The sequence below is a fragment of the Panthera leo genome, chromosome C2 (genome assembly GCF_018350215.1).
Source record: "Panthera leo isolate Ple1 chromosome C2, P.leo_Ple1_pat1.1, whole genome shotgun sequence".
NCBI classification, from domain to species: Eukaryota; Metazoa; Chordata; class Mammalia; order Carnivora; family Felidae; genus Panthera; species Panthera leo.
Window position 1 is genome coordinate 47,844,978 of NC_056687.1, and position 19,511 is coordinate 47,864,488.

Below are 19,511 nucleotides of genomic sequence, written 5' to 3' on the forward strand. Positions count from 1 at the left end.
CCTGAAGCAACCACTTTCCTGAGGCAATCTTTCTGTGTCTGTGAATTTACATGCATTGCATGACTATATCACATTTTATTTACTCATTCAACAGTTGGACATTTGGATTATTTTCAACAACAGTTGGACATTTGGATTATATTCATTTTGGTTATGAATAATGCTGCTATGAACATTTGTGTACAAGTTTTTGTGTAGACATGTATTTCATTTCTCTTGGGTATGTACCTAGAAGTGAAATTGCTGAGTTATATTGTGACTCTATGTTTAACCTTTTGAGGAATTGCCAGCCTTTTCCATAAGTATATCATTTTACATTTCCACCAGTAGTGAATGAAGATCCCACTTTTTCCACTATCAACATTAAAAAAAAAATTATTATAGCCAAACTAATGAGTGTGAAGTGATATCTCATTATGGTTTTGCTTTGCATTTCTGTGATAGTCAGTGATGTTTAGCATCTTTCATGTGCTTTCTGGCAGTGTGTGTATCTTCTTTGGGGAAATGTCTGTTTAGCCCAAGAACTTTTAAAACATGTGGGTCCTTGAAGTTTCAACTATAAGTGCACTAGGTAGAGCTTAGGCATATTTTTTAAAAACTCCCCAGGGTAGAGAACCTCTTTGCTGCCTTGAAGCCACAGTGCTTCATATACATAAAACAGACCCAGAGATGCCGGGAATCAGGACTGTGGTCGTGGTAGAGCAAGACTGGAATTCATACTTACGAATCATTCGGTTGCACTAGGTTTCTCAACTGCTTGTATTTTATCACTGCTTGGTGTAACAGAGCTAGTGATGGCAAGGGACATGATGCTCCAACTTTTTCTCTAGAGACTATGTTGGTAGTGGTAGTTAGTAATAGTAGGGGAGGGGGCTTTACCCTGAGTTGTATAGTACACTATCTTGTTGGGTTCCTCCAGGTACTGTTTCTATGAGTTCCACATGTAATACAACACTCCAGGCAGGGTCAGCATTAATGCCTCTGGATAGAATACAGCCCCACAAAATGCTGCTAGAAGAATTCCATTATAATGTATCTTCTCATTACAGATCCAGTGTAACATGGGTAGAATCCTGTCAAGTCGAGCACAGTGCCTTGCAGTGGAGAGTAGCTTTGCAGTACAGAGCTATTAAATGAATAGATGCTGTTGCAGTAGCTAACTCCCTGAGATGTCCTGCTAGGGACACATACTAGGCAATGGTTCCTACAATTTTATGTCCCTACTCTAAGGTTTCCGTGTCTTGCCTTAACAGTCAATTGCCTTGCATTTATTAGAGTGGGGAAAGTATTCAGATGAAGGAAGAGGTAATCTTGCCAGTATGAATCCAGTTCTGTCTCTGGGCTTCTGAATTAACAGCGTAGGGCCTTCTCTACAAAATTTCCCTGTTATCTACAATATAAAAAAAAAAAAAAGTAGATAGAGAGTCATACCAAATCCTGGCATTGATCTCAGATCTTGGTTTTGCAGAAATTGTTTTTCATTGTTCCTACTTAAATAGCATTTGACAATATTCTTTATCAGTGCTTTTATGTTAAAACTGTGACATTCATTTCATTAGCTTTTTCACATGAAGCCTTTTGCTTCATTTCAATTTCTTTACAATTTGCTTTTTTAGAGACTGTGCTTCTACCAAAATACCGCTTGTTGAAATACTGAATTATATATAGAGAAGAGTCGTATGGCATGATAGTTTAATGCACAGTTTTTGTGTACAGCTCTTAGCTGACTTTTTAAACTATGTGAACTTGGGTGAGTTACTTGCCCACAGCTAAGCTTCAGTTTTCTCATCTGTAAAATGAGGAGAATAATAGTAACTGTTTCATTGGGTTGCTTGTCAAGATAAAATTAGATAACTTTGTAAAGTGCCTGTTACAGTGTCTGGCATGTGATATTTTCTCAGTAAATATTGACTTTTATTGAGATCACCTGTCCTTGAGCTGTTTACATTTTTATTGATTCATTAGACACAAGGGAAGAAGGCAAGAAGTAGTATACTTGTTTAATAAAGTGTTTTGTACCTCTTGGGATTCATTCTGAGCACTAGTACCCAGGCCACTTCAACTAAGGCTCTTGATCCAGTATTTTGTTACCTGTGGCCATTTTAGACTTTTACCTCTGCTAAAGGACATTCCTAATTGAGTATGTTAACTATGGAGCTAACCTAAAGCCTTCCTAGGAGTTTCCTTGTATTTGGAGGGGAAGAAGAGAGCTGGATTTTTTTTTTTTTTTTTTTTTTTAAGACCTCTATAGTTCTCCTTTTGGGATGTAGAACTTGTCAAAATAACCTAAATGGTCTCACTCTTTCCAGTGGTCCCTGTAGTTCTTTCTTTTGAGTGCTGTCTGGGTTGAGCTGGAGAGAATCTCCTTAGAGTTGGCTGTAGACCTGCTGTTTCTACAAACTTTCTGTCAAATCAGGGATATTAGGTGTTAGCAAGAGATTTCTGGCTGATGTATCATGTAGGCTTTCTGTGAATGCTGTGGTGTTCAGGCATTTTGGGGGGTGGGGAGAAGGAGGTGGGTGTTGCAAGAGGACTAGTTACTGATATGATCATTTCTGATCCATTAATGCAAACCTTGCTTCTCTTGTCTTTTAGGGATTGTTCTCTGAAGGGAAGACCATTTCATCTTTTCCGATTACTCATCCAATACCATGAGCCTGAGCTTTGTTCTTTTCTTGATACAAAGAAAATTACTCCAGACTCCTATGCACTCAACTGGGTAATAAAGTGAAAGTAGGAACACTTAATGAAAAATAGCTTTCTATAAAACTATAGTTAGGTTTATTTTCCCCCAAGGAAGAGAAAGAAAAGTACTAAATTATAGACCGTTACTACTTAAACCAAAGGAGTAAAATTATTGGTACTTCCAAAATAGGTTTTTTAGTTCTTCACCATGTTAGTTCAGATTATTTAAAATGAAGTTTAGCCTTTTGTTGTTTTACATGTATCTCATATTGCATAGATAGTACATTCATATGTAATATTTGTGAGATATATGTATGCAATATGTGCTAATATAGGCATGTAATATATGTAAATATGTGGTATGTATCAGTTCACTTTAAAACTTTGTGTGATTAAATTGTTGATGGTGTGTATAAGAATTGATATCCAAACATGAGGAAAATGACTTAAGATTATATTGATCAGTAAGAAATGATCAATATAAAGAAATACGAAGTACATCTCAATGCTGTGTTATTCTATATATTTTGAATGGGAAGTTTTATTATTCTGGGTCAGTGGTTCTCAGACCCTTTGGTGTCAGGACTTTTTATACCCCATGTTTATTGAGGATCTCTAGTTTATACAGATTATGATGGTTAGAAATTAAAACTAAGAAATTTAAATATTCATTTAGAAGTAGTGATAAATCCATTACATGTTAACATTAATAGCCTATTTTTCTAATGCAAAATAACTGTATTTTCCAAAAGAAAATCAGAATAGTTACATTGTTTTATATTTTTGCAAATCTCAATATTCAGCTGATCACAAATAGGTAGATTCTCATACCTGCTTCTTTATTCAGTCTGTGATGGTACCACAATTCATGTAGCCTTTGGAAAAGTATTGTTCACTTGTGAGAGAACGAGTATGAAAAAGGCAATTAAAGTTCACGTGTTATTATGAAAATAGTTTGACCTCGTGGACTCCCCTGTAAAAAATACTCTTGGGGATGTCTAGGGCTCCTCAGACTACACTTTGAGAACTGCTCTTCTCAATTAACTTGAAGATCTTTCTAAAACAGTGATTGAGTCCTGGAAGAATATATATTCAGAAATTAAACATACTCTTTGATCATGTCTTAACCTAGCTTTCTTCAGAAAGGATTCCTTTCTTCCACTTATTAACTGTGTGATTTAAAACACTTAGCCTCTGAGCTTCAATTTCTTTATCTGTAAAATGGGAATAATAATAATACCTACCTCAGAGGGGATGAGATGAGTAAACAATCAGGAAAAGATACTTAAGAGAATCCTAACTGGTTTCAACTGTCATATTAAATCTCAGACTGCAGCAGCCTACTCTTTAGTGTTAGCCACAGTCTTATCACTTTGAGTTGAAATCATAAAACACCTATAAAATTGTAGTTTCACTGAGATTCATATATTGCCATTCATACTTATTTGTATTCAAGTAAAAAACTAAGCATTCTGATGCCTTTTAGAGGTCTCTGCTGTCACATCATGCCTCAGAAATGCTCTTTCTGTTGCCACAACTCTGAATTAGTCCTCAGTTCTGGTAGTAGATTTTACCAAGTACTAAAACAACTGGTTTCTCTTCAGTCAATGCCACAACTAGTTCTTGCTATTAGTATCATGTCTATGGAATGGAGTCTTTTTTTTTTTTTTTTTTTTTTTAATCATGAGATGAAACCATTAAAGCTAATTCTTAAACCTTGAGGGACCTACAACTGTGAGCAATGCAATGATAGCTGTATTTTGGCTATGTGACTTTAATGATGGCCATATATTGCATGTATGCATATATTGCAGTTCTATTTGTATTTACATCTTTGGGATTTGTAATAGTAACCTTTTTTTCTTTCAAAGTTTACTTATTTTTGAGAGAGAGAATGGGGAAGGGGCCGGTGGGGGGGGGTGGACAGAGGATCTGAAGCAGGCTCTGTGCTGACAGCAGAGACCCCGATGGGGGACTTGAACTCACAAACTGCAAGACCATAACCTGAACCAAAGTCGGACACTTAACCGACTGACTGAGCCACCTAAGTGCCCCTGGTATTTGTAATAGTAATCTTATTTGTAATAGTAATTTTTAAAACAACAAAAAAACATTAGTAACATTTTATACTTAAAAGCTTTGTGGTGAAGTGTAATGGCAGTTAGCTTGGGCTGTGGAATCTCAGGTCATTTTTCTAGTGTAAATACTGCCACTCACTATCTCTTTGAGCTTGGGAAGGTTGTTTAACACCAGTTTATTTCCTCACATGTAAAATGGGGAGAAAAATGTCAACGTTGAAGGACTGTTGTGAGACTATTTTAAATAAGAGATAATAAAGGATATGTGACAGTAGTTTAGTACTGGCACAAAATATGCACCAATGTATATGTTCCCATTAGCCATTAAAAATGTTTTCAATTTAAACCCTTAAATGGAATTGTTTCTGTAGCTAATGAAAATTGAATAAACATATCACTGAGTTTATGCAGTTTAAAACACAGGCTCTAGAGAAACTTATTAAACAGCTCTTTTATTTAAGAGAGAAGACCACAGAGCTCCTGAAACACAGGGATATAAATGTCTCATGTATTTCAGATGATGGACATGTAAGCTTTGGCAGCAAGTCACCTTGCTTGTCATTGAAAGTTGACTCTGTGTTCTTAACTAACCATGTTTGATCCTTACAGTTACCTTGTAGGTGAAGAACCATAATAATTATGCTGGGTACCCTTATAGTGGTAGTTATGCCAGTTATTATGTTATGGCATATATGTATTAGTGACTTTAGATACTCTAGGTTAATTATCTCTCCACAACAATGGTAGAAGAAAGGTAGCAGTATTCTCCCCACCCCCCGCTTTTTAAGTAGAAATGGGAGTTTTAGAGGTTAAGTAATATGCCCTAAGTCACACAGCTAGTAAGTGGTGTCATTATGCCTTGAATCTACATATTCTGCCTTTGCATTACATACATTAAAATTAAGCTACACATTAAGTATCAGGTGCAGATAATTGGATATAATGTTACACATTTGTTTTCATACTTTTAAAAGAACAGGTCATTTCCAGTGGTTTATGTCTCATTTCATTTCCTGATTACAGCTCGGAAGCCTTTTTGCATGTTACTGTTCCATTGAAGTCACTCAGGCAATATGGGATGGATATCTACAACAAGCAGATCCATTTTTTATTTATTTCTTAATGTTAATAATCCTTGTTAATGCAAAGTAAGTATCAAGTTGCTTAGATTTTTTTTGCCTTTCTAGTCTCAGGATGTTCTGTTAATATTTAACTCAAATTCATTTGTTTCTCTTTTACAGAGAAGTTATTTTAGCACAGGAGTCTGATAGCAAAGAAGAAGTTATCCGTAAGTAACTTACTGTAGAGAAAATATTTCACGTCACTTAATTTTCTAAAACTCAGTTTTCTCATCTGTATATTTCAGAGATTAGTCTACAGAACTCTGAGGTTTCATTCAACTCATATACACTCTGTAGGTACAGACCTTAAGGCCTATTTTCCCTTGATTTTGCCGTCCTCATTCATTTCTTCCATGTTTTTTTCAGTCTTTCAGTTCCTTTTCATATACTGTTTCTTACGTTTCATTGTTCATACCAGATGCCCTCCTCTTTCTCCCTCTCTTCCTTCTTAATTTACCTTTGAATACTCAGATTTCATAATTACTTTCATTGTGGAAATTTGGTACTTTTTTTGGGTTTTCGCCATTCTAGCCCCCACACAGATTTAGTTATTACTTCCTCTTTGTACTGCCACTTTGTATTATTTGTATTATAATGTTTATCTCACAACATTATAGTGGTTAATTTTCACATTTCTCACACAAGACAGAATTCCTTAAGTCAGGAATTATTTCTTAGTCACTTTTTGTTTCCAGGGGCCCTGGCACTTAACATGTGTTTGTTAAATAAATCACAGTGCTGCAATCAAGGCTAATGAATATGATTTGATTGCCTGAAACGATCTTTCACTAACAGCAGAATTGCATTAATAGTCTCAGCTCCTTTGGGAAACTCCACTGCTCCTCAAGCAGTTTTAAAGGCTTCACTATTGACATTCCATTTATGTAGTTTTTATTATGTTGAAGATATTCTAGCTTTGCTACATAAATAATGTTCATGATTGTATTTTCCACAATTTTTAAAAATGTTCTCATATCTGTAATTGTTTTTCAGAGTTCTTAGAAAATACTCCATTCAGTTTGAATCTAGAAGATATAGAAGACCTTTTCTCTCTGGCTCAGTATTATTGCAGTAAAACACCAGCTTCATTTAGGAAGGTATAAGACAAATTACCAGCTTCAGTATTTCACATTTTGTACATTGTTTTATTGTTCATGTTGTGTCCACTTCAGTTAAAATACTCTAGATTGTCATTCTTTTTTTTTTTTTTTTTAATACTTATTTTGAGAGAGAGAGAGAGCATGCATGAGCAGGGAAGGGCAGAGAGAGAGAGGGAGAGAGAGAATCCCAAGCTGGCTCTGTTCTGTCAGTGTGGAGCCCTAGGTGGGGCTTGATCTCATGAACCTTGAAATCATGACCTGAGCCGAAATCAAGAGTTGGGCACTTAACTGACTAGGCCACCTAGGTGCCCCTCTTTTCTGTCATCTATGTTGCAGTTTTATGTGATTTTTCACTATAAATACTTGCCCCAGTGGAGGGACAGATTGAAAAGAGAGCATACACATATGCTAAGAACCATTTCACCTCACTCTGATTATTAATTATTTCTGATCATGAGAAAATGGAGAGATTTCTTACGCTAGTGCTTTCTTGACTTTAAATATTACAGAAATCTGATGGAGGATGTATAATTATGTCTCCTTTATCTGGAGTTCAGCTTTGCACAGTTTTAATGATGCAGAGTTGTGACCAAAAGGTCCTTTAGTCACATAGAGACTTAGAACCTTTCTCAGGCCAGACAAATGCTTTCAAATGAAAGGACACCAGATTAGAAACACGAGTGGTGTGAGTCCTAGAAAGTAAAACTCCAAGAAGCAAAAGCTAATAGTGGAGGAGGCACAGAATTACCATTTATAAAATAAGCAGATTTGTCTATGACCTCAGGTGCCCATGAGAGCAGTATTGTCTTTTATTTATTTGTTTTTAGGCATTCTATAATAATAATTGCTAGTTGGTGGTCATGTCGCTGAAATAGCAAGATGAGGTTAAATTATGTTCAGTATAATATGTGTCAAAAGGCAGAAAAGAAAAATCTTTTAAGAACATTTCCCCTGAAACTAATTAATTAAAAAAGAGATTTGTTTCTAGGGACTAATTTCAGCTATTTTAATAATTGCCTTATGTAGACCACCTCAGCTGCTAACAAAGTGGGACAACTCAGATGATGGCGTAGTGGTTTAGGATGCTGGATGAAAAAGAAGTTTTACTCTTTTCAGTCTTGTAAGAGGAACAGCTTTTATTCTTCAGACCTAGTAAATAATCTGCACTAGCAGTTGCTAATTAAACCAGGCTGTAGATCAGTATATTGCATAACTTATGCCTTATTTTTGTTTTTATTATGTTAAAATATGAAAAGTTGTGAGTAACCATTTAAAAATTTAATATTTTTAGATAGTTTATATGTGATATTAAATAGTTTAATAGTATATAGGTGATATTATAGGAAACAACTATGTAGAATGTTTTAGTTTTTCATCGCCTTTTATTTTGTATGAACTCTGACAAGGACTTTTTCTGTATAGCCTTTTTGTAGCCATTAGCCTATAAGATTTGAGATGATACAATATTAAATTTTAAAAATCACATGACTCAAGGGTGTTATATAATTATTTTCTTTTCATCATGGTTTATTAAGAATATTTTTTGAAAGAAAGATTGATTTTGTTTTTTCTTCATAATGTTTAAAAAATTTCTCTACAAACAGGATAATCACCATCTATTTGGTAGTAGTTTGTTGGGAATTAAGGATGACGATGCAGACCTGAGTCAGGCTCTTTGTCTGGCCATCTCGGTGTCAGAGATCCTTCAAGCAAATCAGCTTCAAGGGGTAAATAAAGAAAACCCACAGTTTGTTGGAGGAATGTCCCTTTTAAATGCAAAAACCAACATTTCCTCCCTGTTTGTTGTGAGTGATTAATGTGCTTAATCTTCTGTCCACATGTTCATTTTTTAAATTTTTTATTTGAGAGAGAGAGAGAGAGAGAGAGAGGGAGGGTGTGTGCATTACTTGGTACTAGGGGCAGAAGGAAGAGAGATTCAAGCAGGCTCCACGCTCAGCACGGAGCCCAACATGGGGCTCAATCCATGACCCTGGGATCATGACTTGAGCTGGAATCGAGTCAGACACTCAACTGACTGAGCCATCCAGGTGCTCCCACATCCTTATTTTTTTTTTTTTTTTTCAACGTTTGTTTATTTTTGGGACAGAGAGAGACAGAGCATGAACGGGGGAGGGACAGAGAGAGAGGGAGACACAGAATCGGAAACAGGCTCCAGGCTCTGAGCCATCAGCCCAGAGCCTGACGCGGGGCTCGAACTCACGGACCGTGAGATCGTGACCTGGCTGAAGTCGGACGCTTAACCGACTGCGCCACCCAGGCGCCCCCCACATCCTTATTTTAAAACTGCCAGCTTGTATGTGATTTTAATTGTCAATAATGAATTATTCTTGACAACTGTTTTCATAAATTGCCAAATCTTTTGCTTTTAGCAAAGCAACAGAATATTGTATAAAGTACTTAAAAGGGTGAATTTAGCATTTATTAAATTCTGGGTGATTATACAGCTAATTGAATTACATGGTCTAATGCCATAAAGCATCTGACAAAGAATTGAGGATATACCATAATTCTCTGTCTCCTATCTTCATAAAAATCTAATGAGCCAGTTTTTTTCAATATGTTTATTACTAGTAGTGCAACAGTTAACCATGAGTATGTGTATTTGGAAGGTGGGGTGTATTTCAAAGATGGAGGAAAGAAGAACAGCCATGGAAAGACAGGTGTTTTACAATAGATCTTTTGAAAACAAACATTTCACATGTTTTTCTTATTAGAACTAGTATTAAAGACAAATGAAAACCTGTAATCCAGTTTAAAGATCCTCATGTGAACTTCCTCAGTTCAAACTGGCATTCCAGAACCTCCTCTCACCCCCAAAAGATGTTCTTCTATGAATTTAATTGTTGGCAACTTTGTAAACTTATTTGCAGAAATAGGAATTATATCCATATCTGTGTTTATAACTATATAGTTTTAAAATATACGTTTAACATACACATTAAAATTTTAAATTCCAGTATAGTTTTATAGCTCAAAATGACATTCTCCTGCTACATATTTTAAGACTTTCTAGTCAGGAACGGTATATACAAAGTGTTCAAAACAAATATAGTTATTTAAAGATCTTGAGGTTATTTTCCTGTATCTCTGCTAATTGGGTCCTCCTAATTCTGTGAGATCCATTTTTTTAATAAACCTATTCCCTCTTCTTTGCTTAATTGTAATACTATATTGTGTCAAATGTAACCCTCATGGCAAATTGCAGTATGTCTGTCACATGTTGTTTTCTCTTAGGAAGGAGTCCGGTTCTTTGTGGTGGATTGCCGTCCTGCAGAACAGTATAATGCTGGGCATTTGTCAACTGCTTTCCACTTAGATTCAGATCTGGTTAGTATAAATGCTAGTTAAAATTTTTTAGTAAAGTAAGAGAATAAATAGGTTTTTCTTCTTTAGCTCAGAAATAAATATACATGTACTAGATTGGGGACATTTTCTTTCTGCTTAAGGAGGGAGTCTCTGCCCTTATAACAAAAGTGTTCTCAGGTTTCCTTTTCACCCAGGACACTCTTTTGGTATGATGAGGGTAGATGCAAACACTGTTAGGTATGGCTTACTATTGCTTACCATTGTTATGTCAGTAAATTCTAAAGTTCTTACTGTGAATTGTCTGATGTAGCACTTAGCATAGTGCCTTGCATCTAGTAAGTACTCTATAAATATAAGCTCTTTCTATAACTGGGTAATTATTCTAGAAATTTTTACTATAAGCCTTTTTTTCCATCATGAGTACTTAAGCATAAACTAATACTTAATAAGCATAGTATGTGGCATACAGGTGCTCACTTGTTAAAATTTTTATACAAGGGTCACTTTACTTACAGGAGAAGATGAAGTAAATAATTAAATATTGTCAGGAATACTTAGAGCAGTTGGTAGAAGTAGGACTGACATCATTTAACCCATTCTGGTTATAAGAGCCTCAGAGATTAGGGAAGAAAGAAAGAGGAGTAAGCCCTTTTGCTAACTATGCAGTCTGCCTTTCATCCAGCTCATCTGAAAAAGGTGATGCTAAGGCCTGAAAAGGCATGGAGGGGAATTTAGGTGGTATTGAGAGGAAACTTAGGGAAAATAGAGGTAGAACAACTCAAAGAGTTTTGGGTGCTTTAAGGAAGGTAATCCAAGCTTGTTTGCATCCTGAAAGTGAACCTGAGCCTTTCTCATCCTTGGTTTGCCTAGGAGGGCCTAGTTTTTCTTTTATGCTTATTTAATAATTTGCTCAAGTGATTCAGGAAAACTTGATTTTTTTCTTCAGAAAACTCAAAGAATGTCTCCAGAGCTATTATCAGCTTGTTTAAGCTTCCAGACCTTTAGTATATATTTATATATTTCTTGCTTCCTTTTTCTTTTTACTTGATTTTTCAGTTAACCGTTCACTTATTTTTTCACCAAACTGTTTCTTAGAGATCTGTCCATTCAGTACATTCTTTTTTTAATATCCCCACTTTATTTATTTATTTATTTATTTATTTATTTATTTATTTATTTTTAAGTAAGCTCCAACGTGGGGCTTGAACTCATGACCCCAAGATCAAGAGTTGCATGCTCTACTGACTGAACCAGCCAATTGCTCCTAAGTGCATTCTTTTTAATGACTGTATAGTGGACCATGGTACGGGTATACCATAATTTATTGCCCAATTGATGTACATTTGGGTTATTTTCAGTTTTCTTGTAATGAACAATGCTGCAGTTAGATCCTTATACATGTTTTGTGAACTTGTACAAATACTTCTATAAAATAGACTACTAAAAGTAGAACTGTTGGTTTGAGGGTTGAGTATATAAAACATTACTAGAAATGCTTTATCACCCTTTAAAGAGACTGAACCAGCTTACACTTTATAACTAAGTGAGAATGTTTCAACATTGCATTATAGCACATTTTATTTTACAGTAATGATGGGTGAAAAACCATCATTGAGGTTAGTAATTACAAGGTGGTAATTACTAGTAATGTTGAGCGTCTTTTTGCAAGTACACTGTTTACTTTTTTTTGTTTTGTTTTTTGTTTCTACAAATTGCTTTTCTGTGGTTTGTCGGTTTTTCTCTTGGATTTTCACTGTATTTTTTTTGTTTACTTATTTTTGAGAGAGAGAGAGTGGGAGGAGCAGAGAGAGGGGGACAGAGGATCCAAAGTAGGCTCTGCACTGACAGCAGAGAGCCCAATGTGGGGCTGAAACCTGTGAACTATGAGATCATGACCCAAACCGAAGTCAGACACCTAACTGACAAGTCGCTCAGGAGCAGCGTCACTGTGCTTTTTATGTAGCCCTGTTGTAACATTGTAACAAATTTTTGAAGTTATTGGCATATCTGTTTCCTTGAAGGAAAGAAATTAGCTTTTTTTGTCCTTTTAACTCTTGTACCTGGAGTAGTGCTAATAAATAAATTGGCTTCTACTATTTCTGACTGCCTTCTAAGAAGTATATCGTTTGCCATATAAGTGGAAACTAAAAAATATACCTTGTTTCAATGTATTGTTTTTAGCTATGGACCCTTTCACTCAGTGTTAAACTTTTCTTGTCATGATACCTAATGACACCATAGCTTGTTTAAGAAACAAACCAGATTTTTTCTTAGCATATTTTCTTTGCATGTTTCATCTTTCTCTGAATCTTCAACTTTTGTTCTAATGTATTATAGGTACATTTATATGCATTTATTTTCTCTTATCCCAGGGATTTTATTTACAAGAGCCTTTTTCCCTTTTTTTTTTTCTTAATTTTATTTTTTATTTTTTAAAATTTACATCCAAATTAGTTAGCATATAGTGAAGCAATGATTTCAGGAGTAGATTCCTTAATGCCCCTTACCCATTTAGCCCATCCCGCCTCCCACAACGCCTCTAACAACCCTCAGTTTGTTCTCCATATTTATGAGTCTCTTCTGTTTTGTCCCCCTCCCTGTTTTTATATTCTTTTTGTTTCCCATCCCTTATGTTCATCTGTTTTGTCTCTTAAAGTCCTCATATGAGTGAATTCATATGATTTTTGTCTTTCTCTGACTAATTTCACTTAGCATAATTACCTCCAGTTCCATCCACATAGTTGCAGATGGCAAGATTTCATTCTTTTTGATTGCCGAGTAATACTCCATTGTGTATGTATATATATATATACATACACCACATCTTTATCCATTCACCCGTCGATGGACATTTGGGCTCTTTCCATACTTTGGCTATTGTTGATGGTGCTGCTATAAACATGGGGGTGCATGTGTCCCTTTGAAACAGCACACCTGTATCCCGTGGATAAATGACTAGTAGTGACATTGCTGGGTTGTAGGGTAGTTCTATTTTTAGTTTTTTGAGGAACCTCCATACTATTTCCCAGAGTGGGGGCACCAGCTTGCATTCCCACCAGCATTGCCAAAGAGATCCCCTTTCTTCGCATCCTCGCCAACATCTGTTGTTGCCTGAGTTGTTAATGTTAGCCATTCGGACAGGTGTGAGGTGGTATCTCATTGTGGTTTTGATTTGTATTTCCCTGATGATGAGTGATGTTGAGCATTTTTTCATGTGTCGGTTGGCCATCTGGATGTCTTCTTTGGAGAAGTGTCTATTCATGTCTTTTGTCCATTTCTTCACTGGATTCTTTCTGGGTGTTGAGTTTGATAAGTTCTTTATAGATTTTGGATACTAACCCTTTATCTGATATGTCATTTGCAAATATCTTCTCCCATTCTGTCGGTTGCCTTTTAGTTTTGCTGATTGTTTCCAAGCCTTTTTTTCCTTTGTTTTCATGGTAGCTATGTAAATATTTTCTGTCTGGAAGAATATTTCAAATTTGGAAATGTATGTGAAACACAAGTTTACCACATTTTTAGTTTTTAAAAATTGTCTAGATGCTCCAGAATCCGTCTGAGTTTGCACAGTCAGTAAAATCTTTGCTGGAAGCACAGAAGCAGTCCATCGAATCCGGCTCCATTGCTGGTGGGGAGCACCTCTGCTTTATGGGCAGTGGTAGAGAGGAAGAAGACATGTACATGAACATGGTCCTGGCACACTTTTTACAGGTATGTTGACAGATTATTTCAGTTTTGCTTGGTTATTGCTATCATCTTTAGGAAGTTCTCATAGGTTAATTTGTACTGTTATCTGTATTGTCAAATTTATATGAAGTTTTTCTTTACAGCTTACAGGTTTTCTGTCTTGCCAAGAAAGGACTTCTTGAGATTTTTCTTACATGTTTCTATGATTTACTTTTTATGCTTAAGTGTTGAATCGTCTGGAATTTATTTTTGTGTAATAAGTGAGGTAGGAATAAAAAAAAAAAAATATTTTCCCAGATAGCTAACCAGTTGTGCTATCACTTTGAAATAGCACCTTAAAAAAATTTTTTTTAACGTTTACTTTTGAGAGAGAGACAGACAGAGACAGAGACAGAGACAGAACACAAGTGGGGGAGGGGCAGAGAGAGAGGGAGACACAGAATCTGAAGCAGGCTCCAGGCTCTGAGCTGTCAGCACAGAGCCCGACATGGGGCTCGAACTCATGAACCATGCAATCATGATCTGAGCCGAAATTGGATGCTTAACTGACTGAGCCACCCACCCAGGCGCCCCGAAATACCACCTTTTTAATTCCTCAGTGCATCAGGATCTATTTCTGGATTATTCTATTGCGTTGCTGTTTATGTCTGTTCATTCCCTAGTACTTTTTACAGTAACTGCATAATTCAGTTTAATATATTTACTTTGAAATAGAATTTATTCATTATACTTGGCCATCTTTCCTTTTTGTGTTTGAATGTTGTCTAATTTGTATCAGTGATTTTATGCAGCCTGTTCCTCTATCTTCTCTACAAAACCTCTCTCAGTGATGGCTCTTTCTTCATAAAAATAATTGTTTGTTAGGTATTCTTTGGTATTTTATACATTAAAGTCTTCATTTTATATGACCCTGACTTACGGAATTAGCAAGACCATAGGCATGGTGTTGCACTAGCTACTAAATTTGGATCCATTTCTGTTCATGTTGTACTTTACTGGGAATCTGCTTTGAGAAAGTAAGTCTAAAGGAAAGAATCCTTAAAAGACAAAACACGAGAAGGAACAAGGTATATGGGGGAAGGGTTGTAAGATAATTTTATACCTTATTAAAGGAGAGATTTTAGAAACTTACACAAAATAACAAAAATAGGGTCTCAGACTCATTTTACTTACAAATTTAATTGGCCTATTTTAAAAATGCTCTGGTATAAACTATAGATTGTGAACATTAACATATCACATGGCAAGAATTTGAAATATTGTGAACTTATTTTTTATAACTCAAGTTCTTGATGTGGTTTTAGAAAGTTTTCCCCCAACTTTTATCATGGAAATTTTCAAACAAAATCAAGAGTACATAGAGTTGAACCCTATAAACTCTTTATAAAGACATAAAACCACATTATCGTTATACTTTATTTTAAAAAAACCTAACTATTGTTCAAGTTTGTCTGATTTTCCCAGGATCCAAAACAAGACATTCTGCTTGGTTGACATCCTTTAAGTCTCTTTTAATGTATAGGTTCCCTTTCCTAATTTTTTTTCCTTGCAGATATTTGTTGGAAAAACTGGTTACGTTATCTTATAGCGGGTCCCCCACATACTAGATTTTGCTAATTGCATTCACATGGTGGTGTTTATCAGGTTATGTCCCTGGTATTTCCTCTAAGTTGGTAATTAGATCTAGAGACTTGATCAGATTACTTTTTTGGGAGCGGGGGCGGACAGGAAGTCCTGGGTGGTGTGAACTTTGGTCAGGAGGTATGTACTGCCCATATCTTTCTTTTTTGTCTCTTTCTCTGTCAGTGCACTTTAGATCCATTAATTTTTATAGTAGTTTGTAAAATGGTAACATTCTATTATTTCTTATTCATAATTAGCTAGAATAATTGTTTTTATATTTCCTTTTTATAAAAGATACAACATATTTTGAAATCTTTTAAAAATCACTCTAATTATATCTAAAAATACAATTAACTGATTTTAGTTTGACTCGTTATTATATTATTGGAACTATAATACAGATAAAATCACAGTCTTGATAGTAGTCATGAAGTTGTCTCCTTCTTTCCACCAAGCACCAGACCTTACAGTATACAAGGTAAATGTATGTATCTCTCTATACCAGAGTCCCAGATGTCAAAGAAAACAAAAAGTCCAGAAACTTAATATATAACTATATATAACATGTGTCAGTGTTTATAGGGCTATAGAGGTTTTGATTAAATTGCATTTTGGAATAATTTAAATTCTATTTTTGCTACAGAAAAACAAAGAATATGTAAGCATTGCCAGTGGAGGCTTTATGGGTAAGGATTTAATTTATTTGTTGCTTTGCTTCCATTTCTCAGAGGAAATTATATCACCAGAGCTGATTGGGAGTGACCAGATTAGTTAGTGGATAAACTCTCTCTTCAGACATTCTGTATTTTCAGAAAAGGGAAAGCCAGCAGCACATATAGATAACAGATAAACATAATAGACAATTGAAATGAGCAAATATTTAATGGAAGACTAATTCAGTAGATATGTTTAATGAGCTTGTATTTGTAAAAAGCATTTTTGTAAAGAGGCATGAAAAACTGTCCACATGATTTGTCTTTATGGAGAAGGTGCAATAGATAGGACTGGGAAATGGGTAAGAGGAATATTTTTCATACTCTTTGCTTTTTTGTTTCATCGTTATTTTGTTTTTGAAATACTTGAAAGTATTAGCTGCTAAAAAAATATTGGCTGAATGGAATAAAACAAATAAGCTGATGTTTTCAAATCTTCAGACCAATATCTGACAATCCAGGATGGTAAAATAACAGAAAATCTCTGCAAGCAAGTATTTGAGAATTTATGAAGGATTAGGTCAGGATAAAAAGATTTAAAAAGAGCCTGTCTTTTTTGCAAATTGTATTATTTAAGGGTACAAACTTGTGACTAAAAGATGAGTAAGTCCTAGAGTACTGTAAGTGTAGTGAACGTAGACAACAGTATTATCATAACCAAACTTGCAAAGAGACTAAATCTTAATTATTCCCACCATGAAGAAATGGTAATTATCTGATCTGATAGAGGTACTAACTGTTGCTGAAATGGAAATTATATTACAGTATGTAAATCAACATGTTAAACACCTTAAGTTTACATAGTGTTATAGGTCAAATATATTTCAATCAAGAAATAAAGAGCCTTTAATAATAAAATCAAATTAATATTTGTTGAGTAATAGAATTGAGTTTGAATCATGAGAGTCTCATAAGGATTAAGTTCTGACCTAATATAATCTTCTTGTTTTATAACTTAGAATTTTTACAGATTAGGATCTTTTTCCTCTTTGTCGATATTAACAAGGATTATGATGATTTCCTGTATATCATGGCCTGATAACTCACAATCTTTGGGGCTCATACCCAGAGTGATCTACAAATGGGGTTGTTTTAATAGTGTTAAGCAAGTATTGGCCTTTAGGCCCAGTATTTATTAGGAATTTTGACAGTGATACAGAACTTGGTTATTAAGCTTACTATCAAAAGTATCTGAAAAGCAGTCTTTTATGGTATAGTCTAGGTTCCAGAAGCTTTTTTCTAATTATGAATTATTTCTTTTCCAAGAATAACCTCTCTTTCCATAGCAGTTAATGCCTTCTTTATTATGGGAAAGATTGATATCTCTTTATGGTAAAACAAAAGCCACCATAGGTTTTCTTTTAATTTTTTATATCATAAAAATGTTGCTGAGATTATCTCTTAATACTTCCAGAGAGGAAAGCATCAAATTTATATATAGTTATTGTCAATTAAGAAAAACTGTAGTTGTACAGAGGGCTTTAGAAGGAGAAGAAGGCGGCTTTCTGTAGCTTAGAGTCCTTCATTACTGAAGTGCAGAAAAAAATACCTGTAATTATGTCTTTGTATCCTCTTTCATTCAGCCATGACATGTTTATTATATTCTCTGGTAATGAATCCTTCCAAAGGGGGTTGATACGTGAGTTGTTTTTTTCCCCTTGTTTATTTTAAGCACTGCAACAGCACCTGGCAGATATTAATGTGGATGGACCAGAAAATGGATATGGCCATTGGATTGCTAGTACCTCAGGCTCAAGGAGCAGTATCAATTCTTCTGTTGATGTAAGTGTATGTGTAGAATGTGTCACCATATTTGGATAAATGCCCAGAAAATGTGACTAACTATTAAGCTCACTGTAACAGAAATGGAGTCAAAATATTTCAAACACATATAGTGAGGAGTCGTGTTATTGCATGGTTAATGTTATATGGAACAGGCCTGCACAGCTAAACTAGCCAGGAGTTCTGGAGGTCCACTTGCTGAATTCAAATTTCTCCCTGTCCAGCTGCAGCTCGGTGTCATCTAGTGACAGTTTTCTGCCCCAGCTTAAATATCAATGGCCCTTAAAAACAACATTCTTCTAATTTATATTGCCACCCACAATGTAGAAAGTAATTCTGTTCAAGTTTGTTTCTTCAGATTTAAAAAACAATGATTGAGGCTGTTAAAGAAACTGTCTTAAAGATGTGTTATATTGAAAAATACCAAATAATTTAATTTCTATATTCAGTTTAATTTGATTTCAAATTTGGATATGGAAATAGAAATATGGTTTTTGTGTTAGTTAATGATTTATTTCACTTAAAAATGAAAATGACATGACAATGAAAATGACATGTTTATTTTAGCATCATATGTAAATATGAAAGATCTAAGAAAACAACTGCTATTCATATTTTCATACTTTGAAATATTTCCTTCAAATATTTTTAATGCATATGTATTTTAGTGTTTTATTTTAAAAATGGTGATCAGAGTGTACATATAGATTTATTTTCTGCTTTTTCTCACCGCTTTTTCTAACATTTTAAAATGCTTTAAAAGAAAAGGTGATGGGGATTAAGGAATACACTTGTCATGATGAGCACTGGGTGTTGTATGGGAAGTATTGAATCACTGTATTGTCCACCAGAATCTAATATTACACTATATGTTAACTAACTAGAAGTAAAATAAAAACTTAAAAAAAATTTTTAAAGCATTTTTTAAAAATTTATATAAATTTCTATCCAACAGTACTGAAGTCCTAGAGTGCTTTCTAATTATTTCTTTCTCTTAAGTTCTGAAGAAGAATTAATGGGCAAAAGATAGGCATACTTTTTGGGGCGCCTGGGTGGCTCAGTTGGTTAAGCATCTGACTCTTGATCTTGGCTCAGGTCATCATCTCACCGTTCTGATGTCAAGCCCTGCATTGAGCTCTGCACTAACAGCACAGAGCCTGCTTGGGTTTCTCTCTCTCCTCTCTACCCCTCCCCTGCTCAAATGGGTGCACTCTCTTTCTCTCTAAAAATATAAATAAAAAAAAAGATAAGCACACTTTTAAACTGACACCTATTGCCAGTTTGCCCTCTAACGAATATGGGAGCAATTCCATGAAACATTTTAAGAATTATACTCATATCTGTTATATTAGGTACATAAGGATAGTTTTCTTGAGAAAATTAAAAGTCTAAGTG

General features: G+C 34.9%; 1 protein-coding gene across 2 annotated transcripts in view; it reads left to right on the plus strand.

Moving 5' to 3' along the window:
- The window catches only part of TBC1D23 (TBC1 domain family member 23), a 57,963-nt gene that overhangs the window by 25,889 nt on the left and 12,563 nt on the right, over nt 1–19,511 (plus strand). For both annotated transcript variants that reach the window (XM_042954399.1, XM_042954400.1), the window contains exons 5-13: nt 2,596–2,719; nt 5,787–5,911; nt 6,005–6,051; nt 6,878–6,981; nt 8,589–8,711; nt 10,240–10,332; nt 13,852–14,022; nt 16,265–16,307; nt 18,007–18,116. In XM_042954399.1, the coding sequence (XP_042810333.1) occupies nt 2,596–2,719; nt 5,787–5,911; nt 6,005–6,051; nt 6,878–6,981; nt 8,589–8,711; nt 10,240–10,332; nt 13,852–14,022; nt 16,265–16,307; nt 18,007–18,116 (940 nt within the window). The remainder of the gene's footprint in view (nt 1–2,595; nt 2,720–5,786; nt 5,912–6,004; nt 6,052–6,877; nt 6,982–8,588; nt 8,712–10,239; nt 10,333–13,851; nt 14,023–16,264; nt 16,308–18,006; nt 18,117–19,511) is intronic.